This window comes from Purpureocillium takamizusanense, chromosome 6, assembly GCF_022605165.1.
Source record: "Purpureocillium takamizusanense chromosome 6, complete sequence".
Classification (NCBI taxonomy): Eukaryota; Fungi; Ascomycota; class Sordariomycetes; order Hypocreales; family Ophiocordycipitaceae; genus Purpureocillium; species Purpureocillium takamizusanense.
The window spans coordinates 1,962,929-1,986,335 of NC_063073.1; the positions used below are offsets into that span (position 1 = coordinate 1,962,929).

Below are 23,407 nucleotides of genomic sequence, written 5' to 3' on the forward strand. Positions count from 1 at the left end.
AGGCACGTATGTACGTTATTTTGTATACAATATACGGGGCTACTTGCAAAACGTTGCAATGCAGAGCACGACTGTCTCGCGCGGCTACACGTCAATAGATAAATGAAGTGGCTCGTCTACAGCACCACCGCGTTGCAACACTCCTATCAACCAGCGCTCTGCTGCTGTACAAAATTGGTGGTATCTTGAACAAGAAAAAGGAAATAAAAGGGGGCAAAGACCTGGCTAGCGTCTCCTCCTCTCGTGTAGGGACGCCGCAGCCGTGATGTTTTTCGCCATCGCCTGCTGTCGTCAACGCCCGCAACCATGTCCCTCGTGTCCTGAGTCTCCTTAAACCGGTTGCGTATCAGCCTCGCGGAGAGACCAACACCCGTATCGAGCAACATTTGAAGCGGCCGGGACGCGGGCAAAGTCTCCTCCGTGCGAGGCACCGTCAACAAATCCTTGCCGCTCGAAGCAAAGCAGTCAGTCCTCGCTCGCCCGCCAGTCCGTCATGCCTCCTGGGCAGAAGCCAAATTGGGGCTCGAAATCCCGCTCATTGCCATCTCAACGCCGAGCTCCCTCCCCCCTGCTGCTGTTTGTACAATCATCTTTGTATGATGCCTTGACCTGCTCGGTCTCTCTGTCTTTGTCTTTGTGGTACTTTTTCCCGTCCAAGCGCCAACGCCCGTCGTGTCAAGTTTCAAGTCGCGCTGTCATGAATCGGCTAGCTTTGCAAAGTGCTTGGACCAGATCCATCCAACTTGGTCCATCGGGTCGTCCTGGTTCTTCGCCAACCAGAGCTCACCCTTTTCCGCAATCACGTCGAATATCTGCCTTTTGTCAGCAAACATGCAACCATCGCCAGCTTGGATCCATTCCCTTGGCTACTCACCTCGCCCGCCTGATACGTCAGGTAGGGATACCCCGCCTCGTGCTTGGTCGTCGCAATATTGAACTCGAAGAGCGACGCCGCCAGCCAGAGGATATTATATCCATCCGACGCACGCCTCCTCTCGCGCGATGACGCCCTTGATGACCGCTGGCTCTCCTCGGCCCCGTCCGGTAGCGGCAGAGCCGAGTGGAAGAGATTGGAGAACCTACGACTCTCTTGCGGTTGGTGGCTCGAGTTGTACGTCGTTGTCGAGTCTCGTCTGGGCGCCTGGCTCGACTCCAAGCTCTGCCTCTGCACCCCCGCCGAGTCGAAGCTGCGGCCCGTGCTTGGTCGCGTCGACGTCGCCCCCGTTCCTCCCGCCGACCGCGAGCTGCCCGCCAACTCCGGAGACTTGGGTGAGGCGAAGCTCCCTTGCTGTGACTGGAGACCAGAGTAGTAGTCGCGATAGTAATATTGGTGCGGATTAGGCATCGAGCCGTTTCCGAGCCCTGTGCTGCCCGTCAGCGACCCGCTTCGGCGCCGGCCAAAGTCGGTCGAAGGCAAGCTCGGTGCCGTGTCACTGATCGTCGAGACCTCCCCATCGCGCGTCTCAACGTCCGAGGGTCGGGATCGCGACCTGAGCGTCGAGTCATCCAGGCTTGTCGTCGTTGATTGGGAGTTCCTGGCCCAAATACCCCATTTCGCGGGATTCAGGATGCTAATACTTGTCACCTGCTCGTGGGCATAGGGGAAGTCGCGCTGAAACGTCGCCACCACCTCGTCGAGCTCGGGCATCTCAGGACTGTCGCTGAGCACCGTCTTCATCTTGTCCCTCCACGTTCCGTACCAGCTGGCCTGGATGTTGACAAAGTTTCCGAGGCAGATGTTCCCAACCCGCTCAGTAAGAGAGGAAAGCATTGGCAGCTCCTTCTTGAGCGTGTCATTGAGGGCCTCATATTGCTCCACGAGCTCCTTTAGCTTGGGGTCGACTGATTTTCCTGCCCGCTTTAGTAGCTCGGAGCGCTCGTAGTCCAGACGGCGCTTCTGGCGCTTCTTCATGGCCAACGACGGGTTGCCATAGGCCTTGATAACGTGCTCAAACGGCTCAATGACGTGCTTGCGGACTTGGGCGAGCTTCGGCAGTCAGCATGGAAAATGGACGTAGCAGCGTTGCAGTCATGACTTACATGGTCTTCTAGTGCAACCTTCTCCAAGTCGCGGACCGAGATGTTGAATTGCACCCATTTGCTCTCCAGCTCGGGATAGCTGCCGGGTTGCAGTCGCATGACGAGCTCGATCGATGACATGTACTGAAGGAACTCGTGCACGTACGCCGATACCTGTCTCGTGTAGAATTCCACGTCGCGGAGGACAACCTGTAGACGTAAATAGTCGTCGCCGAATCTTTCGTTTAGCTTCGCATACTCGACATCCTCCGGCACGCGGCTATTCGGTGCTTGAAGCTTGTCGACCTTCTTGCCAAAGGCTCTTGCGAATCCCGCTCTGACGTCCGACTCCTTCCTCTTCCTGCCGACGATCTGTCCGACCAACTCAAAGTTCTTCTTGGTCTTGTTGATCTCAATGATGGCTGTTTCCAGTGCGTCTTTGGCAGCCATGAGCGACTCTCTATCGGGATGGTCTTGCGGGGTGTGCTGCAGCAAGGTGATAATGAGGTTTGGATACTTGGTGATGCGCTGCATGGGCTTGATGAGGAGCGAGTCCAAGTCCCACGCCGCCGTCAAGTCCTTTGCTACTTCGTTACACTCGTTCAACCACACCTTGACGGTTGCGTCCTGCTGAATCTGTATCAAGCGCTTGGCGGCTTGATCGCTGTTGCGTAGGAAGCCCTCGTGAGCAGCCTTCATTTTCTCCAGGTTGGTCTGGAACGCAGACCCGAGCAATGTCGCACGGTCCTTGACATCGCTGGGGTCTGTAGAGTTCCGCTGGCTATTGTCCGACAATATGCTGGAGTCTTCCCTCAGCGTAGGCGTCCGCCCACCCTTGGGCATGTATACAGGCGCGACGGCATCCTTGAGCTGTGCGAGAAAAGCCGTGTGAAAATCGATAATCTCGTCGCTGTTGCGAAATATGAGCTTGACAGTCTTGCTGTCCAGCTTCGGACAAGCCTCTGCAGTGCCTTTGTATATCTCTTCGACGATGTTCATATCGCGAACGAAGACGGCCTCGGTGTCGACCAGCTCTTTGATGACGTTTCGCCGTTGTACGAGTCGGTGACGCTCCTTGCCGCTGGGCTCGTCTGGTTCTTGGAGTGAAGATTTGACGTCGCTCTCGACGGTTGTGCGGCTACCGAAGAGTTGTTCTGCAGGCTCCATGGACTGCGGGGTTTCCGTTTGGGCCAGATACTCGTCACTCCCTCGCTCAGAGTTGATCAGTGTGCTGCTGAACTGCGACTGATCGTAGAATACACTCGACGTTCTCGAATTGAGCGCCGAGCCAAGCGCCGAGCTCGGTACTGCCGGGGGCTCATGGCTTGGCGATGGAAGATATGTCAACGCTGGGTCAGGCGTAGTAGACAGGTAAGGGATAGAGAATCCCCCTCCGGTGTCCAGCTCTGGAAGCTGGTGATTACCGAAATGCAACGAAGACCTCGTTGAGTCAGCGGCATCCCGCGTGTCCGACACGTACTGGTTGGCGCGATAGGATGAGAGGCTCTCGCGCGCAGTCGTCATGGACTCGAAGATGGTGACGTGACCAAAAACAGGAGACTCTTCCTGGCTGTGCATCGTGGATCTTGCGACATCTGAAGGGTCCGTGCTGCCAACGGAGTAGTCTGTCCACGCAGACTGCCGGCTCAGCCTGTCGTGTTGCGTGCTCGATTGAGGTACCGTCAGGTTGGACGAGTTGATCTCATTTGACGACATATCGTCGTCGAACTGGCCGACGTCTGCGTCCGACGAGGCACATGTGGACGTGCGATGCGACGAGAGCTGATCCACATACCCAAAGTCCGGGCGAAGCAATGCGACCCTGTCATGTTCGTCGGTTTCCTCGGTGCAAGCATCCGTCGCCGCGTCGTCATCAGGCGGAGCGCTGTAGACTCCACGAGCTCCATCCGATTCGGACTGACAGTCCGAATCATCCTGCACGTCCATCCGGGGAAAGGGCACAGTATCGGCCACGGGGTCGACTGCCTCTGCTTCATCAGTTGCTGGTACCACTGTGACCGTCGTGCCATGAGAGGCTAGCGTGTGAAGTGTCAAATTGGTATTCTCAGCCTCGTCCGTAAACGCACCAGGGACGATGTGCTCGTTGGCCTCCACAATATCAGACACATTGTCACTGGCTGAAACGGTCGGCTCTGGGGCAACGGGTGTGTCGTGGAAGTCCGCGTCATCTTCGAAGGGAGAATGGTATTCCGCACGGGCCTTAGGGAGGGAGGGCTCTGGTTCCAAAGCCGCGGCAGAAACCTCGAGTGGAGACTGCGCTTGGGTTGGTGGAGTAGTCTGAGGCTCCCCATCGAACTCGGTTGTCTCTGATGTTGCCGATAGAATGGAAAGTGGTCGTTTCTCTGTGCGCTGAGGAGGGCTGAGTGAGGGGAAGCTACCAGGGACCCCCAGTGTAGGCGAATCGATGTCGGGAGTTGCAGGCTCAGCGGGAGCCGACTCCAGGGATTCGGCCGTGGATACGACCAGGGGTGGGATAGGGGCGTGGGCAGACGTCTCCGCAGTCTGCTTCGCAGGCGGTGTTGTTGCCGACCCAATCTCGGGGCCGTGATCTGGGACTCCGTCCTGTGGGCTCTCGTGTAGTTCGGAAATGCTGTGAGGTCTCGAGCTGCCTGATGGCTCTGCCCTTCGAGCATCCCCTTCAGCCTTGGGTTTGGCTTTTGCCGCACTCTCCATATCTTTTTGCCTCCGTTCGGCAGCTTCTCTTCTCGCCTCGTGTGCTTGGCTCTCACGAATCGACTTGCTATAAGCAAGTCTGATGTGTTCCCGCCGCTGCTCAAAGTCTATAGGCCCGATCGAGATCTTACGGCGCCTAGCCGTCTCGCCACCGCCTTTTGCCGTTCCATTAGGATTGAAGCGGTCCCGAGCCTTAGCCCCGCCCGCTTCCTTCTCCCGGGAGCCCGAACCCGTGGCCGCAGAGACGGTTTGCCGGGGCCGCGAGCTCCGCAGCGGTGGAGACAGTGCTGGCGGGGGGGCTGCTATATATGCCTGAAGTCGTGAGCTGTTAGGAACACCGAGGCTTGGTGGAGGTGGCCTTCGACCCGTGGCACGTTGCGTCGGTGTCTTGGCGCGAGAGGTCCTTGCAGCGACATGTGAGCGCTTCACTGCGGTGGGGGAGCTAGAACGAGTCGAAGTAGGGCTGGAAGGGGAAGGGCTGTTTGGCTTCCGAATCGAGACGGGCAATTTGGAGGTGGTGCTGGGTTGACCCAGACCAGCGGGCACGGTGATAGACTGGGCGAGCGGCTGCCGGAGGTTGAGAGTTGGAGCATCGGAGTGAGAGGCAGCCGCATCGCTTTGCGAACGGCTGTGGCCGGCTGGAGGGACTCTTGGCGCGTCTATGACGTTTTGTTCCGTCGCGTTTTGACGATACCAGGTACTCGGGGAGGGCGGCTCGAGTTCGGGATCCGAGAAGCTGCGGTTATGAGCTGCGGCCGAGCATCTCGAATCTGGGGTCCGCTGTGGCCGTACTCGATCAATTCCGAAGCCGAGAGCAGCTGTATCTGGCTCGTCGGGGAGAATCTCGCCGAAGAGAAGGCCGTGTGACCGCGCGTTCGCGGGCGGAGACGGTGGCTGTGGTGGCTGCTGCAGCAGTTGAGGTTGTCGGTGCGGGTCTTCATGAGACAGTTGTGTCATGGATTTGGAAGCGGGCATCTTGCCGTTGGCTAAGCTTCGAGGCTTGCCGATACGGCTAGCGAAAGATTGTGAATTGCTCGAGACGGCATCCTCGGCGACGAACCGCGACCGTTGACCCCGCGCTGCTGCATGCTCGTTACGGCCTTGCGTAGACGACACTCTTGCACTCGCCCCAGTCCGCAGCTCCGAATACGCGGTCGCAACGGCGTTGGCCTTGCCAGTCGGCGCATGGTGTGGCGGTGTTGCCCCCGGACGCAGTGGCGCTCGCGGTATGGATGACACGCCGCCGTTTTGGTCAAACTTCTTCTTCAGATCTTTGACGCTGGGCTTGCCCTTTGGTGTCGCCCAGGCGCTCGAACCTGGTTGGCGAGAGTCGACGGGACTCGAGACAGCGCGGACGTTGTTTGATCGAGGAAGCGTGCGGTTGGCGGCGAGGGTTGGATGACGAGGGGTGGTGCCGTCGCCGTTTGAGCGCAGCGAAGGGCGGACAACGGTAGATGAGGCCATGGGGATGGCGTCAGGATCGCTGTCTGGGGAATGACTCCTGTAAAAGTGGTCGGGGCTCAGACGGTCGGTGTCATGGTGGAACTCGTTCGGTTCGTCGTCGTAGTAGGCGACGCCAAGGTCGTGGCGATGACCCTGGGGGTAGTCTTGATGTTCGAGGTTGAAGTGGCGGTGATTGAAAGTATGGAGGAGGTGGTGGTGGTGGTGAGGGGAGGCGTGGTGAGTGCGACTATGGGTGTCAAACGATGGAGTAACACCGCCTGCAGCATCCGCAGCGACGACAGCGGCGTGGACGGCGTCGTGGGTCAAGAGGTCAACATCCGGGTCCGGATCCATGGTGACGACCTGGCCACGACGGGGTGCCAGACGAACATGCGTCAGGCTGCTCGTCGGGCGTCGCGACGGGGCGGGACTCGACCAAGGGCCCCAACCGCAGCAGCGAGCATGGATGCGTTAATGCGTTGGCGGATGCAGGAGAGCGAGCGGCGGTGCGGGCGGACGGCCAGACGAGGGTCGGGAGAGGGCGAGGGCGGATGATTGGAGTCGGGGCCTCGAGGGGTTCTGGTTGCACGACGAGGTTGCGACAGCCGGGGGATGGGATTGGGCGAGACGGGGCAGACCAAGGTCGCGCGGGTGCTTTGTGGTTTGTTGGAGGAGAGGAACTCCAGAGGTCCCGATGGAAGAGGAGGACCGATGGACTGGAGGAGGGTCGGACGGGAGGAGGGGGGGGGGGGGGGGGTGTGCTCCGCGCCGCCTTGGAAGGGGGGGGGGGGGCGCGTTTTAGTGCCCGAGGTGTGCCTGTTCCTGTTTCTGTGGCCTGCCTACGGTGGTGGATGTGTGCCTCCATGTGTTGCGCGCTGCTGTGCCAGGTGCGATTGTGCTGTGCTGCCCTGCCCGCGCTGTGCCGTGCGGCGCGCTGCTGTGCCTCTGGCAGAAGAAATGGAAGGCCAAGTGCCAGTGGATCCGCAACTGAGGTTGAAAGCACGCATGAGGGGCGGCGTCTGCCTTTCCAACGGACGGAGACGAGGGTTCGGCCACGCGCAGGAACTCAACTTTAGTAGTTAAAATACTACATAGGGTGGTCAATCAAAGCGCAAGCACTGGACGGCCTGCTGGCAAGCTTTGGTAGGCACAAGCAACGCGACCAGCCTTCTGGTGCTGCTTATTCTGTTGTTAGTGGGCGCCCGGCGCGCCGGCGGGCAGGCGTTGATGCACGCTAACACGGCGGCGCGCAGCCGGTAAGGCCCCAACGTCGCATGGCGTCCGGTACCTTCGGCCCCAGGCTACCTTAGCTGCAAAGCAAGCTGCGGCATCAGCAGCACCCTGCTCTCCTGGCCAGAATGCCTGGGCCTCGCACAAAGAAGAAAAATGCACAAGGGGAAAATTTAGAATTCCTAATGCTAGCTACAGGCACAAGGCGGACTACAGCTGCAACCCCCCTGCCCTCGAACCAAACTTTGAACGTGATGAGGTTACGCGGGAGCTTGGAAAGCATCGGCAGCGGCAGCGGCAGCGGCTGGGGCAGGGAGGCCAGGGACCCCCCGGTGCGCTCCAAGATCAGCGATGAGAGTGCGACAGCTCATCGGAAGCCGTGCGCTGCCTGCTCCGTACTAACTTACCCAGTCAAGCCAGTACGTACTTATAGGTAAGGTAGCTGGCTGGGCTGGGCCACAGTGAGGAGGTGGGCATGTGGGCACCACGCCTCCCCTCCCCCGGCGGATGCCGTGGCCTGTCAGTGGCCCCGACCCCTTCCACTTCCATTTCGAAGCCCACCTGCCTTTATCCATTGAGCGCACCTCAAATCACCGGCCGGGCGTCCAAGGTAGGCGGCGGCGTCAAGCCACCCGAGCGACATGTCCTGCCCGTCCTCCTCGTCGTCCATTGATGAAGTTTGTCTCCATACAGCGCAGCGCAGCGCACCATGGCCCATGCCCCGTGGGAGGCGGGAATTGGCGAGTAGAAGCCACCTTTTTGCTCGTGCTACGGTGCAATTTTATCAATCGCCAGGAACCGCATCCCTCTCCGCTGCGGGTGTCACCGTCGCACGCTCCCTCATCCCCGCCCGCCTCTGGCCCTCGTGTGCGTTGGCTGTGCGTTGGGCCACATCGTCAGTCATGCATGTCCTTGGAAAGTGCTGTAGCGAGCGAGCGAGCGAGCGAAAGCGACCAGGGGGGGTGTAAGGGTCCCTCAAACACGGAGCCTGGTCCGATTTGTGAGATGGGCTGCGACCCTTGCGAAACCCTCACTTGATTACGAGGTACTTCGTATGGGGCATTGAGGAGCTCGCATGAGGTGTTGTTTGCCTCCTCATTGCCTCACTCATCAAAGAGCGTCGCCGACCTCGTATACTAACTAACTTATGGTACATGTGCATGTGCTTATTCTTAGCAGCCGGGACGCGCGCGAGCATGTGCGTACAGCACATCATCTATACGTATGTGCAGAGCGCGCCCGAAGGGGTCCGTCCCGCTTCCTTTTGCAGACGTGTCGTTGCTTTGCGCGCGACGGCACAAGCCGCTCACCCGTCCACGGCGGACGTTCCGCGGTGAAGGTCGTTGCTTCTCCTGCGGCCGCCAGCAAGAAATTTCTGCCGCTGTCCCGCCATCCGCGGCCCCGACAGGCCGCGACGAACAGGGGCAAAAACAAATTCGAGAACAGAACAGTAGTACTGTACTGTAGTAGAAAAAGTAAAAATCAAACGCTTGCAGGCCTCGGCTTGGACGCCTTGACTCGACCAGCCCGCCCGCCCCCGGGGAAATGAGACGGGCGCGGGGGGGGTGCTAGCACTACTGCTCAGGTCACGCAGGCACCTGAATCTGCTCCCAGCGTGCTTCACCTGTCAGGTACCCGGGGCGCCGTGGTTTCAGCCCGCTGTTTTGTGTTGGCTGGCTGCTTGGGCTTCGCCGACCGATGAAGTCGTCGACCAGGAGAGAGAGGAGACAGACCAGCGTGGCACGGCCAAGACAGGCTAGACGCCGGATCCACCGCCTCTCTCCTGGTCGGGGGGGATGTGATGCAAAGAGTGGGCGACGACGGCAAGACGAATTCCATCGACTCCACTGCCGCAATTGTGGCCCCCCCCCCCCCTCTCTCCCCTGGGCCGCTCCTCATCGAGCATTGATGAACCTTGAAGCCGGCTGCGTCGCTGTGCAGTGCGTTGCGTTGCGTTGCGTTGGGTCGCTTCCTGTGAGGTGCGGTGCGGTGCGGTGCTGTGGCCATGTCGCCCTCGCCTGGGGCATCTATTGCTGCTGCACGCACTGTATCGCGATTCAGCATGGCGTGCACCCCGCAGCCCCAGGCTCGAGGTGCCACCCTCTCGGAGCCGACCTGATACTGCCCGAGCACGGCCTTGAGAGATGCATCCTCTCAACGGCCTCCCGCTGCCGGCACTCAGCCCCATGCCGTCGTGCGAACGAGCCTTGCCATCTCGGCCTTGTGGCCTTCCTGGGCTGGGGCAGCAGGGGTGGTTGGTGATCGCTGGGACCCGACGCCAGCTGTCGTCCCGCTTTGATCGGTTTGTTGTGGGCCAGGGACCAGCTACGGTCGCGTGTGCGCACGAACGCCAGATGGGCAACGATCCCCTGCCCCCCTCAGAGAACTGAGAACTCCAAGAGGCATCCCATCCCAGCCATGCGGCATCGGGCCAATGGCCATCGATGCGGCTGAGCAAGGAATTCCATAACAACATCGAGTGTCTGTCTGGCCTGGCGGTGGGCGCCCCGAGTTGGTTGGCAACTGCATTGCAAAGCTCGCACTGGCTCCGACAACAGCAACAACAATTATTGGCTGTCTTGTATTACTCAGCACGACCCGCACCAGGAGCGGGAGCGCCAGGAACAGGCTTTGTGATTGCCCTGTCCTGCTCTCTTTTTGACAATACGTATTCCTGCGCCCCAGTCCGTGCCCCGTCCGATCTGTGGCTTGCCCGGTCCTTAGCCACACCTTAGCAGGGCGGGCGCGACACCACACCAGCACTCCTTCCTGCTTGTTGCGAACCATGTCGGTGTTAGTGGTTTGCGACCAGAGACATCGACCCAAACCGTGCTCAGACGGCTCTGCTCCCTAGAAGAACGCGCGACCCTTCACAAACATGGTCCCTTTCGTATCAGCAACATGAGCAGAGGCATGAAGCGGAAGCGTGCCCACCATGAAGCCGAACACGAAAACAACAAGAAGGAAAACGGCCGTGGCGCCAACGACGCGTCTCGCAACGCCCATTCTCAGCGTCCACACGCCGAGTCACCTGTCAGCAGAGATTTGCTGAAGCAGTACTATCCCAAAGTTCAAACACTGAGAGACTATGTGCTCTGCAGGCTTCCTGGGACCTCTCGGCTTCGCCGCAAAAAGATTACCTCCCTCGGCAATGGTCCACAATGCGGCGAGGTAGAGCCTCGTCTGGCCGGCGTCCTGGACTCGACCCTGGTCTGTTCCCGGGATGAACAGGCTGGCTCTAAGGATGAGAAAGACAGCGCGTATAAGCAGTACCTCTCTTTCTCGCAGCGCGGAGATGAGTCTTGTGTGACTCTCACGGATGCGACGGCGGGAGCCTACTCCGTCCAGGCCGAGGTTTGCATCCGCAAACGCCCTCGATGCTCACACCGCGCCACGAGGCTAATAGCAAGAAGATAGTCGACTTCGTGATATGGCTGCTATTTCGCAGGCAAGGCACCGGCGCGGACCGCCCGAAGCATATCCTCTGTGATGGCTACATCAAAGGAGCCAACGCACGCGAGGCCGCAGACTCTGGCATCCACAACATCTGCCGCCGCCACCCCAACTCTCACGTTGACACACTCAAGCAAGCGCCGTGGACTCATCTGCTGGTCTTGCTCGGCAAGTCTGGAGAGGAGATCATGGTCAATCTGCTTGTTGGCTGCTCTGTGTTTTCCGCTGTTGAGGCGGGTCTCGGCAATTATTACCAGCTCAGTGGTACAGTTATCTCTCCGGAGGTGCAATCCCGTCTCGCAGACCATTGACCACCTGCAGGACTTCCGCTGTCTGAGCTGGATTTGTCCAAGCCCGCATCTGCCCTGGCAGCCGCGGCCCAGACCGAGGCAAAACGCGCATCCGATATCATCTTTGTCAGAAGTCGCATCTTCTATGCCAAGCCCGCAATCACAGCTCAGGGCCGTGTACACATCGGCTTCAAGCATATTCGTTCGTGCTGCATGACAAGCCCCCACGCTTTGATCTCCTGTCTGACAAAGCACAGACGTGCTGAACCGCTGCCGTTACGCGCGACCATTGTCTCGACCTGGAGACGGCCCGTCGCCTAGTGACGTGGAGCGGACCAAGCACAACGATGCCAAGGCCATCAAAGTCATGATGTACATGTTTCCTCGGCAATTCGGGCTTCACAATGTCTTCACCAGCGACACAAATCGGTGGGAGACGACGCAGAGGTTCCAAGATTACACGTTACGAGAAACCGAGATTGCCGGTTTACTGGAGAAGCACCCGAAGCACCCGAGTCTTCAAGGTAGCCCACACCCCAAGATCCCCAAGCGGCTCCGAGGCGCGCCGTTGGGACTTGTGCGGAAACTCCAGGTTCTGCATCACCGCTGTTCGTACACAGAGCTCCTAAGACATCACTGCCCGACGTTTCTGGACGGCCGCCGCAGATCGAGGGGAGACAACTCACAGTTTGGGGCTGCGATGCACGGCACATTGCGACCTTCACACTCGGCAGATCGTCTCGCATGTCAGGCTGGACGGCGAGCAAAGCGACGGACGCGCAACGCACAGCCGAGCTCGCAGGTACATTTGCCTTCAAGCATCACTTCGTTCGTAGAATTAGCTTCCCCAGTCCCCCAAGTGTCGGCATTTTGTCAAGCCGCACTTTCCAAGCTCATACCCAGTGGGTTCTGGGGAGAGGGTGATACCATGTATCACAATAAGACGACATTTCTGCGCAGTGTGGATCGCTTCATTAAACTGCGGCGGTTTGAATCCATGACGTTGCACGACATCGCCCAGGGCCTGAGAGTAAGTCATCAAACCACATTAAACCAAGTGGTTGGCCTTTATTCGCTACCTTGTTGAACAAGAGTTGACATTGCGTTCTAAGGTAGCAGATTTGGATTGGCTTCAACCGCCGGGACAACAAGGCCGGAGACAATGCCAAAGCGACACAAACAAACGATTGGAAATTTTCCTCGAATTCCTCTACTACGTGTTCGACTCCCTCCTTATTCCGCTGATTCGGACCAATTTTTACGTGACCGAATCAAACACGCACCGATATCAAGTTTTCTATTTCCGCCATGACGTGTGGAGACTTGTCGCAGAGCCAGCCATGGCGGGCCTCAAGAGAGCCATGTTTGAGGAGTTACCGACAGCCGAAGCGCGGCAACTTCTCGATGTGCGTAAGCTGGGGTTCAGCCAGATCAGGCTGCTGCCAAAGGGAAAGAAAATGCGTCCGATCATGAACCTCCGGCGGAAGCAGCTGAGCAGGACCTCCTCGAAAATTCTCGGCCCCAGCATCAATTCGGTGCTCGGTCCCGTTCACACCGTACTCAAGTTTGAAAAGGTATGCCGTATTTCATGTTGGGCTGCCGCACTTGCCGTACTGATAAGGCTAGGACACAAACCCGCTCAAACTTGGCTCAACGCTCTTTTCAGTCAGTGACATGTATACACGACTCAAACGTTTCAAGAAGTTGCTTGGCTGCGGTCAGAGGCAACTGTATTTTGCCAAGGTTGATGTCCGCGCTGCCTTCGACACCATTCCACAGGCTGCCGTCGTTAACCTCATGTCAACGGTCCCACTGGCGTCTCAGTACAACATAATGAAGCATGCAGAGGTCCTCCCAGGCGAGCGCACCATGGCGCAGCCAGACAAGCCTGCAACAAAGCCTATGAAACGTTGGCGAGCCGTCGCAAGCCCTAGTGGCGCCTTCAAGCCTTTCTCAGAACGTGTCGAGGACGATCTTGCGCGAGCCAAGAAGCATACGGTATTTGTGGACACCGTTTTCAGGAAGTCCTGGAATGCTCAGACCGTTTTGCAGCTCCTCACGCAACACGTGGAGCAAAATGTTGTGAAGGTTGGCAAGAAGTTCTACAGACAGAAGACCGGCATACCTCAAGGGTCTGTCCTGTCGTCATTCCTCTGCAACTACTTTTACGCCGACCTGGAAGCTCAGCACTTGGGTTTCCTCGACACTCCAGACTGCCTAGTCATGAGGCTCATTGACGACTTTTTGGTAATAACGCTCGACAAGAGCAAGGCCATCAGATTTGTCGAAGTGATGCATCGAGGACTGCCCGAGTATGGAGTCGGGGTCAGCAGGGAAAAGACGCTGGTCAACTTCGACGTGACGCTTGCCGACGGGGCTGTCGCTCGGGTCAGTGACGGGGCTGGCTTCCCGTATTGCGGCACAAGAATAGACTGCCGGACGCTGGACATCACCAAGGACAGAAGTAGGGACGAAGCAGCTGGTAAAGGAACCGTGGGGATCCCCTTTACCGGGACGTGAGGAAACTGACTTATCAAGGTATTGTCAACTCGCTGACAGTCGAGTACGGCCGGTCACCGGGTCAGAACTTCCAGCGCAAGATTCTCAGTAAGTTTTCACCTCCTCTCACCTCCTCTCCCCCCCCTCTTTCTCGGAGACGCGTGAGGACATGGATGCTCACGATCCCGACCAGACGCCTTCAAGATCCAGTCCCACCTCATGTTCTACGACACGGCGCACAACTCCACCGCCACGGTGCTGCAGTCACTGCACGATGCGTTCCGCGGGACCGCCCGCAAGATGTGGGCGTACGTTCGCTGCCTGCCGCGGCACCAGCAGCCCAACGCCGGCCTGATAATGCGTGAGTCGGGTTCCATTGGGAATGCTTTGATATGTGGAGAGCTTCCTTTCCTCGACTAACCTACCGCCGGCAGGGACCATCACCAAGGTCGCCGAGGTTGCTTTCCTTATTCTCTCGAGCAAGACGCGGAAAATGAGGTACCCGCAGTACATTTGCGAGATCCGCAAGGGCGAGGTCACTGCGTACGTGCCATGCCCATCGTACTATCACGAGGAGATGATGTTTGCTGACACGAATCAAGGACCGCGTATGGGGCATTCCAAGAGATACTAGAGCGGAAGCAAGCTGGCTATGGTGAGGTCCTTGAGTGGCTACGGAGCCAGAAAACAAGAGACTGGCTCAGAAGTAATAGTAGCGTCGGTGCAAGGCATTAAGTCTATTGGTGCCAACGATTGGCTTTCATTAAGTGAAAGTGCGACTTGCAAGGCAAATACATATCGTCCAAACTCCTTGAATGCATGCACTCCAAGTCTATCTATATGAACATTTCACAATGCGAGGCCCGTGTCCCACCAATGCCTTCCGACGTGCCATTTGGGCAGCTGGTCTCGGTCCCATCGCCACCAGTGATCCGAAGGATGCCCCAACCCCATCCAGCGCAGGGGAGATATCGGCACAGGCTCCACCAGCCACAGCCCACTCGAAGCAATATCGTCGATGAAGAGCCACGCCGTGGCGTACATCCACGCGGCGGTAAAGACCACGTTTGCCATGCGGATCTGCGCAAGCGAGGGATCCGGAACATGCCGCTTTGCCAGCCTGGCCAAATTTTCTTGGGTGAGCACGCCCACGCCTTGGAGCAGGAAGAAGGCAGGCGAGCGCCAGAGCTTGGTAGCGGGGATGGCGGACATGCTGCCAGAGGCGTGGAGGAAGCCGGACAGGGCAAACGAAATGAACATAGTGATGGCCTTTGACGTCTCCGACTTCTTGTTGAGATAGCCATGCTGTAGCAGGTAGGAGGCCGGACCCATAAACTGCTGGCGAAACGTCTGATGCCAACACGCCCCCCACCAGCCTGCCAATCCGCGATCGAGCACCTGGTCGAAGGACCCAAAGGTAGTACTGTAAAACCACAACGCCGAGCGAGATGGGCAAAGCGCCTTGAAGGACCAGTACTGTACCAGGTCGGCGAGGCTGAACATGGCGCCGATGGCGCCCACGATCCCGGCAAGTGAGAAGAACTCTCTATATAGCAGCAGAAGCCAGCGGGGCAGGCGATCGAGATGCGGCGGCAGGTCGTGTGGCTGGTCGGGGCCGAGAATGAAGTATGGATCTCTCATCATGAAGATGGAAAGAAAGTCGAGAACTAGATACAAAAGGGCCAGCTTCACCAGTCGGTCACGCGTGAAAGCCGCCTCCGAGCTGTGTCGCTTGTAGCCGCTGTCCGAGACGACGGGCATGGAATCTATGTTGACGGGCTCCCCTGAGGAAACCACGGGAGGCATCTGAGGTCTAGGGATGGACGAGATTGAATGGTTCCAGCCTGAGGCGCTAGGTCAGTATCAAGTTGACAAGGGCGCATATAGACAGACACACCAGATCCGCGAAAGCTGGAGGCCAAGTCCCAAGCCCAGCCAATGCGCTCCCACAAGCTGCCATCTTCAGGGAACGTCTGCCACACAAATTCGCTGTTTTTAGATGCCGCTTGTGGTTTGTCCTGTGATGATGCCGACTCTGCGGCTTTGCGTCTTCGCAAACCGTCCTGACTCGAAGCGTCCGGGTTAATGGCGGCGGCGGCATCCCCATTTGCGCGACGAGAAAGCACCCTCACGGCTCTGGCAGCGACAAACTGCGGTCGTTTCCATATGAGAAGGTCCATGGTCAAGATGATCCCCCAAGCAGCGTGCAACCCGGCCGCATACGAGCAGGCCATGTTAGTGCTGGACAATTCGCGGGCTACACGCCAGTTAAAGACGACGACGAATGCCACGACGAGCCACCTTGTCTGGTAGAGCCATGGCCGCCGCGTGTGCGGAATCGCCAGCCACAGGACGAGGACGACGGGGACTCCGAGAAGGCTGTACGGCATCACCAACGGTTTAGCTCGGCCTTGGGCCACGGCCTGCGTGAAAGCGGAGCGATATGCGTGGCGCACGGCATCATCGATGCGGACGTCCATGATGCCCGACTATCGGAGGCGCAACGTCTGCCAGGCAGGCAGCGAAAGAGAGAAAAGACGTGAAAAAAAAAAAGAAAATAAAGCTTGATATTGCTGTCGCCTGCTTACACCACTGCGCTGTGGGGTCGGCGGGTATCGACTTGGTAGCGTCAGCTGACAGACGGCATCACGGTGTGCCATGTGCGGTTTCGAGACACAAACCGCCAGGCTGCCCGACCGACTCTTTTGCGGCTTGTCGTACGAGTGAGTGGTGGTGGATGACCAAGGCTGTGAGACACGAACAGGCGGTCCATTCATGACGCGTGGAGGCGCCGCGCCGTGCGGAGTGGATATCGGCTGATCGAGGTGCTGTGTGGCTCGGGACGGCAGCCGCTATAATAAGGCGAGGCGTCCAGTACCGCTGCCCGCGCAGGGCAGTGCCGACGGGGCGACCAGGGGGTCACGAGCCGCTGCAGATCGCAAGCAAGCCCACGACTCCACTGGCTGATAGTAACACAGTAGGGCACGGTTCACGCTATTTCAACCGTCGGTGTAAGACTGTACGTGGGAACAAGGAGACTGTATGCGTATCGAAGGTGAGGTTGCGCGGGCCCGGATCCCAGGGGATTGCCGTCTGCAAGACGCTCGCTGCCACATATGTCGGAAGTGACGAAACTTGTGTGAACGTTTCATTTTTTCTCTCTCTCACGGATGAAGTGCTGCACGATCACGAATGCGCAACCTCCAAGAGGATAGTGGTGGTGAGTGGTGTGGAAGGTCGCGTGATTCGAGGGTAGGGCAGGCAGGGGCAAGAAGAGCAGGAGCAGAGCAGGAGTGGGAAGGAGCAGGATAGAGGCTGTGACATCTCCGCTTCCCGAGCCTCAAGCGGAAGGATGGCCTCACCACCAGCCTCCCAGGCGTCTCGAGAGAGACAAACCCGGCTTTTTGCTTCCACACTGTGACACCTGGCATGGCCAGAAGCATTCATTGACCACCTGGGCTCATCAAACGCAAGCCGATGCTCTCCCTCTTTACGGCACAGCAGGAAAAGCGCAAAAAGGCGCAAAAAAAAAAAGATGGCTCAGTGCCAGTTCGAACGCCGGGATTTGCACCCAGGCTGCAACAACCTCGTCAGCAAACGTCTCCGGAGCCGTTAACGACTGCGTCACTTACTCTCTTCCTTGGGAGGGAAGCGGGTTAAACTACTACCCCACGTCCGAGTTGCAAGATGCTGCCATTATTATTGCTTAAGAAGGATGTGAAGCGAGTCGGTCAGTGAATCGACGTCCGGGAGGGTCCCAGGGCCGGCCGTCCACGCGTGGCTGGGGCAACGCAGCGGCGCGGGAGGCTGCAGGAGCATGAGATGAAAGGTGACAGACCAGATAAGCTACCCTCGAGAGCCGCATGCTGTGCTGTCTGTGGGCAAGTCAGCAACGACGAAGCCGATACGAGCTGGGGCACCGGGAGCGATGCATCGGACCAGCTTGGATGCCTGAGGCTTGCCTCTGAGGTCCCGTCACCAGGGATGTTCGACAACGATAGGGAATACTGCACTTTACCCTGGCTCGAGCTGTCGACTGGGATCATCTCCAGGTGCAAGACTGAGCCGGAATCATCCATCAGACGCCAGAAAACCCCCGACTGGTTGAAGCAGGCCGGCATGCGTTGATGTGATGTGCGACTCTGTGTTCTGTATCAAAGTGCGCATATATCTCACTCTCGAAACAGCCACCATGCTTGGCCCTGGACTGCTCCAAGCTCGAAGCAGCGAGTCGGCTATCCGTGTTTCGACGATGGGTGGTCAGGACTCAGAAATGTCCAGCCAACCCACGTTCAGGGGTCGCCGACGCTTCAGGCCGAGGCTCGGCAAGCTTAGCCTCATGAAATAATGGACGAGTGAGGTAAATGCGGCCTCACGTTAGCGGCGTGGTGTGGCCCAGCGTTCGAGTGCCGGTGGAACGCGATCCGTCCATCGGGCATGTTGACAACCCCGAAGACGACGACAATGACGACGACCCGCCGTGAATGATTCACCTTGACTACTAACTGTTCGTCCGCCAAGAGTCACTCACGGCTAGACCTTGGAAAAGCTGCTCGTTGCTTTCAGAACCAGCTTCGTCGACAATGCCGACACACCGGAGCCGATTGTCTTCGCACGACCAGCCCCGGACCGAGCGGGAGATGGGACCCTCACGAGTCGAAGCATCAAAACAGGCTTGCGAATGCGAAGGCCGGGTCCTGGTTCTTGTCCAGTCCGGGGCCCCAAAACGTGCTCTGGTTGACCCCACCTGGGTGATCCTTCGCCGCACTGGGGGCCCATCACCATCCAGGCCTACGCCGCCCTTGGAGTGACTCGCCCAGACGACTGATTGTTAGTCAGGTGGGACCCGTGCTCTTTGGCTGCCGTCTCACAGGGCTGAGAGCAGTGGATTGCTTACGAGTTGCGACCGACAAGGTTGCCCCCCCCCCCCGCGCCTCTCGCTTTCGCGACTCAATATCGGGTTAGTACGGTAGTTACGCAGCGACAAGGAAGCTAATAAACTGCTGTTACCGGCGGCGGCCGGCGCTCAAAGGTAGTGCTGACCCTGCATTCAAAGAGGTGTCGTGTCGCTCACCTCGTCTACCGGCTGCCTGCTCTTCTTTCATCATTTGCGGTTTCAATCTCACGAAAAACGATGCTCACTCCCTTGAGGCGAGATTGATCAAGGACAAAGTCAAGCTGGGTGTGACGTTTGGCCGCATTTGGAGTCTTTCTGGCCGCTCGGAGACTTTTCTCGGCTGCCTGACAGCGCCGACCTCGACCACAAACGCTCGTATTTCGCACTCATCACGGCCCCCCGACCTACATCCGTTCCGTCTTCGATAACCCGCAGCAATCGCCAGCCTCTTCGTCATGGCATCCGAAACCATCAAGAGCCCTTCATCAAGCAGCGCCCCGAAGCATCGGGCCTGTGACGAGTGCCGTAAGTGACGCCGTCCTCAACCCGGCCCCCCCGCCGCCCTCTCGGAGACTTTTTGCTCAACCACGTCTGCAGGCACGCGAAAACTCGCCTGCTCCAAGGAGCCCGATGGCTGTGCCAGGTGCAAACGAGAGGGCATCCAGTGCCACTACTCACCCCAGAAGCCCATGGGACGCCCTCGGAAACGTCGACACATCGAGGATGCGGAGTCGGATGTCGTCGCTCAGCCTCCCCAGGCGGCCGCTGTCAAAGGAGATGCGCTCGTCACGCCGCCGCAGTTTGCAGACTTCGATACGCCAGCGGCGCTTTCGCTGAATTCGGGCTTGGACTTCCTAGGCCCCCAAGCTACGCCATCCGACTTGACATTCCTCGACTTATTGCCGACCAACTACGGTGACGATGACGGCAACGGCCTGTATGGCCACAACCCGTACGCGCAATCGCAAGCCCCCGGCCAGGATGTTCTGCCCCTCAATGCTTCGGCGCTCCACATGCAATGCGCCGCAGGGGACCTGTTTCAGGGCATCAGTTTCGATGAGCCCGACCCCACAGACACGGCAGTGTCCAAGGACATCAGTGATTCCTTGCAGCGCTTCATGGAATCGCAGTGGCCGTCGCCTCCAGAGGATACACCCCAATCCTGCTCGAGTGACATGTCGAGCGCGGTGGACTCCCCGGACCCCCTTCCCGACACACCGATTCCTCCGATCCGGGCGATGCCGAGCACCACGTGCGGCTGTTTGTCTGCGCTGTACCTGGCGTTGGAGTCGCTCTCACACCTTCCTCCCGACGTCACTACGGCCATGCGTGTGGCCAGAGGCGCGTGCAAAGTAGCGCAGGAAGTCATCGACTGCAGAATGTGCTCCAATGCCTTCTTCGACGACCCTCTGAAGCCGCCACCGATTCAGGCGTTTCAGAACCTCATGTGTCTGGGTGCCCTCGTACCGTCGGCCTGCAACGCCTACGCTTCGATCCTGGAGATGGTGGACAACGAAACTGCGCTGGCCAAGAAGGAGAGCCGGACCATTTACTTTTCATTCAAGGAAGTCGGCGGACTTTGGGGCAATGTCGTCAACGAGCACAGCGGTTGTTCAGCCATTCAAGGCCTGAACAACAACCATCTAGCGCCAGACGTGTGGCGAACGACCATTCGCGCCATCTTGAAGCTGGACATCTACGGCGTGGGCGGATCTCAGGGCGGCCCATCGCACGCGCCAAGACGACAAAAGGGATTGAAGGACGTGCTCGCGCAGCTAGACGAGACGTCAAGGAGGCGACACGAAATCATGGACGAAATCGCCGCGTCCGGGCAGGCGCCGACCAACGCCCGGTACATCATGAGCCACATGACACAACCGCCATGTCCGCCAGAGCAGAGGAACTGCGTCAGGATCCTAGACACGGCGAGGATCGCCCTTGAGAACCTTGCCATTACGTGATGAATCCTGATACGTAGCTTTTGCGCTGACAGACACGATGTTATGATGTAAAACATGAATTGACGCAAGTCCGATATGGCTGATCCGCAACATTGGGGATTGGGATGATGGAGTAAGGTGTGTGTGTCTTGGAGAGTCCTGGATCTGGCGCACAAACAAGAGGGCAGGCGCAAACTTGGCGGCGATGGGTCGGTAATTTCTCTACTACACTACATGGTGCTTTTCTGCCCTTTGGGGACCTGAGGAACGCTATTCCACCAACGGCCCTGTTTCAACAGCGGCGTTTCGCGCTTGCACGAGATGCACAAATGGCTGCCGGTGACAGTCTGCTGCATTGTTGCTGCTTTGACAGGTAGATGGTAGGCAAATGATACTATTACTAGTACCGCTATGGTTGGCTACTGCGTATGAACAGGCCAGATGAGCGGCATACGGTGTGGCGAGGTCGCCCAAGACTCCCCTTTCCAATGCAATGATGCTGATACAAAGTCCAAGTTTCAGACCCCAAATGCAGAAAATCCAGAAAAATGCCCAACAAGACGCCGTGCTTGTGCAATGCCCGTCCCTCACCCTGTGCGGACTGGTATAAATAAAAAAATTGATATGCTTCATGCCTGTTTCCCTCCATTCATTGTCTGCCAACCGTGCCGGATACAACATGCAGGAGCTACGCCATGAGAAGGGGTGCTGGAGGCGATACGGTAAACTTGGATGATGGATGAGGTGATGAGATGGGGAAAAGCGTGGATATATGGATGTATGGATGGGGAGGAGGGAGGAGGGAAGAGGGAGCGCGCCGATGGGCGCGCAAGGGGGAACAGATCAGATCAGATCAGATCGGACGGACGGACAGTGTTTCAGTCCTCATCCTCCATCATGCCGAGGACGTCGAGCTCCGTCTTGACGATGCGCTCAAACTCGTCGCGGTCGATGCCCGAGGCGCGGGACAGCATGTACAGGCTCCTGATGCTGCGGGAGACGTGCTGCTTGACGCCGAACTCGCTGGCCTCGCGCCGGCCGGCCGTCTCCTCGAGGCGGGCGACGGTGTGCGAGCCGTTGGAGCTGGCGCTCGAGTCTGGGCGCGGGTGGAGGAGCCGAGCGGCGGCGGGCTCGCCGTCGTCGTCGGCCGGGTTGGTGGGCAGCAGGAGGCCGGAGCGCTGGGTCGGCTCGCTGGGCCGGGGGTGGGCGAGGGTGCCATTGGCGCCTGCTGATGCTGATGCTGCTGCTGGGCCGGCCGTGGAGGTGGTGCCCATGCCGAGGGGCGGAATGACGTGTGCTGCGGCGGCGGCGGCCTCCTCGTCCGGGTCGTGGTTGTCCATGGCGGGCTGGACCTGGTCGTACTGCGCAAAGTACTCGTCTTCTGCGGAGGCAGAGCGGTAGGGATCGGACCGGCTGTTGTGAGAGACGGAGGAGGCGCCGGCCGGGCCTGGAGCTGGCGAGCGCTTGTCTCCGGCCGGCGTCCGAGCCGGTGTGGCATCGTACCGCCCCCAGTAGTCATCGTCGTCATCGTCATCATCTTCTTGGTTGACGGCCAGTTGAGCGCGACTGCTGGTGCCACCGTTGAGATGGATCGTGGCCGTCTTGCCCTCCCTGAACTGCCTCTCCGCCTCGGCAATGGTGGAGGCGCCTTCAAAGTCGGAAAACGGCGAGGGCTGGTTGTCCGCCGCCACGGTGACCTCGCCGACCCTCCACCCGTCGCCGCCCCCTTCCTGGTCGTTGACGCAGTACACCAGGCGGAAGGCGATTCCGAGCTCCGTCAGGGCGACGAGGGCCTGGAGCGTCTCCTGGTCGAGGCGGCGGAAGCGCGTCTCAGCGTCGTAGTCCCAGTCGACCTCGACCTCGCCGGACACGGGGTGCGGCTCGAGGCTCGGGCTGCGGACGAGCTCGGCGAGGCGAGCGGCCTTGGAGGCATCGTAGCAGAGCAGCCGCAGCCAAGGTTCCGCGGAAGAAGAGGGCGAGGAGGAAGACGAAGGCGAGGAGGCGAGGAGCCGGACGCGCTGGCGGAGGATGGGCGATAGCAGCGGGAGGACCTTTGTGGCGGGCTGAGTGGAGGCAGCGGCGGCGGGCAAGGCCGGGAGGAGAGGCGTGAGGAGGCTGTGGTAGTCTGGAGCGGGGAGCGCGGTGGTCATGGCCGTGGTGGTTGTCGTTGCGGTTGTCATGATGAGGGTGACGATGAGGTGTGGTTGAGGTGGTTGTGCGCCTGGTCGGGGCGGCGGGTGTTGGAGGAAGGGTTGTGAGGATTCGGGACTCGTTGCACGAAAGGCATTCACACGAGACGGCTTGTGTTGCTATATTTTTCTTGTATTTGTTTTTCGGTCCCTTCCTTTTTCACGTGCCTGCCCGCCGGATGGACAGTCAGAACGACGGACTGAAGCGTGATGATGGAGACTGTGCTGAAGATTTGACGATGGCGACGCCACCAATGAGTCAACGCAACAGGGGAAAAAAAATTCGTGGTGAAGGAGAAGACGAATGGAAGAAAGACAAGATGGTGACGCAGAGGGAGGGATGAGGCGGAAAGAAGAATGAGGAAGAGTAGCATTGGAGGTCAGTCGAAGAGAGAGAGAGAGAGAAAAGGCAGCAGCAGCAGCAGCAATCTCCGTCAAGTGACGCGGGTTGATGGTCGATGGAGCTCCGTCAAACAAACCCCCCCACCATGCGCCTGAGACGCACGTCGACGACGATGAGAAGAGCCTCGTAGCGGCCAATGGCAGGGCGTGCAAAACGGCGATGGGCCGGCGTCAATGGGCGAGGAGGCGCTCGGGTCAAAGGAAGCTTTGCCCGTAGAGGGACAGGCGCCGGCTGGGCCACAGAGGGGCCTAGAAGGGCGGGGGAGGATGGAGGGGCGTCTGATGGTGGATGCCCTGATGAAAGGGGGGGGTGTTGGGTGCCCTGGTGTGTGGAATTGATGGAGGCGCGCT

At 58.9% G+C, this 23,407-nt stretch overlaps 5 protein-coding genes across 8 annotated transcripts; 2 read left to right on the top strand and 3 right to left on the bottom strand.

The window, feature by feature from the left end:
- Nucleotides 1–27: 27 nt before the first annotated feature.
- Nucleotides 28–6,848, bottom strand: JDV02_007079 (uncharacterized protein). The gene is made up of 3 exons (XM_047988535.1): nucleotides 2,041–6,848; nucleotides 875–1,987; nucleotides 28–812 (listed from the first exon to the last, which is right to left on the bottom strand). The coding sequence occupies exons 1-3, from the start codon at nucleotides 6,508–6,510 to the stop codon at nucleotides 696–698; spliced, it is 5,700 nt and encodes a 1,899-aa protein (XP_047844533.1). The 5' UTR covers nucleotides 6,511–6,848; the 3' UTR covers nucleotides 28–695.
- A 3,222-nt stretch (nucleotides 6,849–10,070) lies between these two features.
- On the top strand, nucleotides 10,071–14,433 carry EST2 (RNA-directed DNA polymerase). Of its 4 annotated transcripts, XM_047988536.1 has the most exons (10): nucleotides 10,071–10,740; nucleotides 10,800–11,103; nucleotides 11,161–11,331; nucleotides 11,387–12,159; nucleotides 12,242–12,703; nucleotides 12,756–13,611; nucleotides 13,668–13,736; nucleotides 13,822–13,989; nucleotides 14,063–14,171; nucleotides 14,231–14,433. In XM_047988536.1, exons 1-10 carry the CDS (start codon nucleotides 10,288–10,290, stop codon nucleotides 14,361–14,363), a joined length of 3,498 nt encoding a protein of 1,165 aa, XP_047844534.1. In that variant the 5' UTR covers nucleotides 10,071–10,287; the 3' UTR covers nucleotides 14,364–14,433. The 4 variants fall into 4 exon arrangements, with proteins under 4 accessions (XP_047844534.1, XP_047844536.1, XP_047844535.1 ...); XM_047988538.1 differs by having other exon boundaries at nucleotides 10,071–11,103; XM_047988537.1 differs by having other exon boundaries at nucleotides 13,822–14,171.
- Nucleotides 14,357–18,292, bottom strand: JDV02_007081 (uncharacterized protein). Its single transcript, XM_047988540.1, has 4 exons — nucleotides 17,591–18,292; nucleotides 17,261–17,503; nucleotides 15,526–17,204; nucleotides 14,357–15,472 (listed from the first exon to the last, which is right to left on the bottom strand). Exons 3-4 carry the CDS (start codon nucleotides 16,106–16,108, stop codon nucleotides 14,478–14,480), a joined length of 1,578 nt encoding a protein of 525 aa, XP_047844538.1. The 5' UTR covers nucleotides 16,109–17,204; nucleotides 17,261–17,503; nucleotides 17,591–18,292; the 3' UTR covers nucleotides 14,357–14,477.
- A 688-nt stretch (nucleotides 18,293–18,980) lies between these two features.
- On the top strand, nucleotides 18,981–20,486 carry JDV02_007082 (uncharacterized protein; the record flags this gene model as incomplete). Its single annotated transcript, XM_047988541.1, has 2 exons — nucleotides 18,981–19,050; nucleotides 19,123–20,486. 2 exons carry the CDS (start codon nucleotides 18,981–18,983, stop codon nucleotides 20,484–20,486), a joined length of 1,434 nt encoding a protein of 477 aa, XP_047844539.1.
- Nucleotides 20,487–20,724: 238 nt separating this feature from the next.
- Nucleotides 20,725–23,101, bottom strand: JDV02_007083 (uncharacterized protein). Its single transcript, XM_047988542.1, has one exon. It carries the CDS (start codon nucleotides 22,643–22,645, stop codon nucleotides 21,344–21,346), a length of 1,302 nt encoding a protein of 433 aa, XP_047844540.1. The 5' UTR covers nucleotides 22,646–23,101; the 3' UTR covers nucleotides 20,725–21,343.
- Nucleotides 23,102–23,407: the final 306 nt, after the last annotated feature.

Excerpts from the sequence above, each read along its gene's own strand:
- JDV02_007079 (XM_047988535.1), bottom strand. The coding sequence starts at position 6,510 with ATGGATCCGGACCCGGATGTTGACCTCTTGACCCACGACGCCGTCCAC. Across the intron at positions 1,988-2,040 it reads AGGTTGCACTAGAAGACCAT|CTCGCCCAAGTCCGCAAGCA; the intron begins GTAAGTCATGAC and ends TGACTGCCGAAG. Across the intron at positions 813-874 it reads TGACGTATCAGGCGGGCGAG|ATATTCGACGTGATTGCGGA; the intron begins GTGAGTAGCCAA and ends GACAAAAGGCAG.
- EST2 (XM_047988536.1), top strand. The coding sequence starts at position 10,288 with ATGAGCAGAGGCATGAAGCGGAAGCGTGCCCACCATGAAGCCGAACAC. Across the intron at positions 12,704-12,755 it reads CCGTACTCAAGTTTGAAAAG|GACACAAACCCGCTCAAACT; the intron begins GTATGCCGTATT and ends TGATAAGGCTAG. Across the intron at positions 14,172-14,230 it reads CGCAAGGGCGAGGTCACTGC|GACCGCGTATGGGGCATTCC; the intron begins GTACGTGCCATG and ends ACACGAATCAAG.
- JDV02_007081 (XM_047988540.1), bottom strand. The coding sequence starts at position 16,108 with ATGGACGTCCGCATCGATGATGCCGTGCGCCACGCATATCGCTCCGCT. Across the intron at positions 15,473-15,525 it reads CTCCAGCTTTCGCGGATCTG|GCTGGAACCATTCAATCTCG; the intron begins GTGTGTCTGTCT and ends CTAGCGCCTCAG.
- JDV02_007083 (XM_047988542.1), bottom strand. The coding sequence starts at position 22,645 with ATGACAACCGCAACGACAACCACCACGGCCATGACCACCGCGCTCCCC.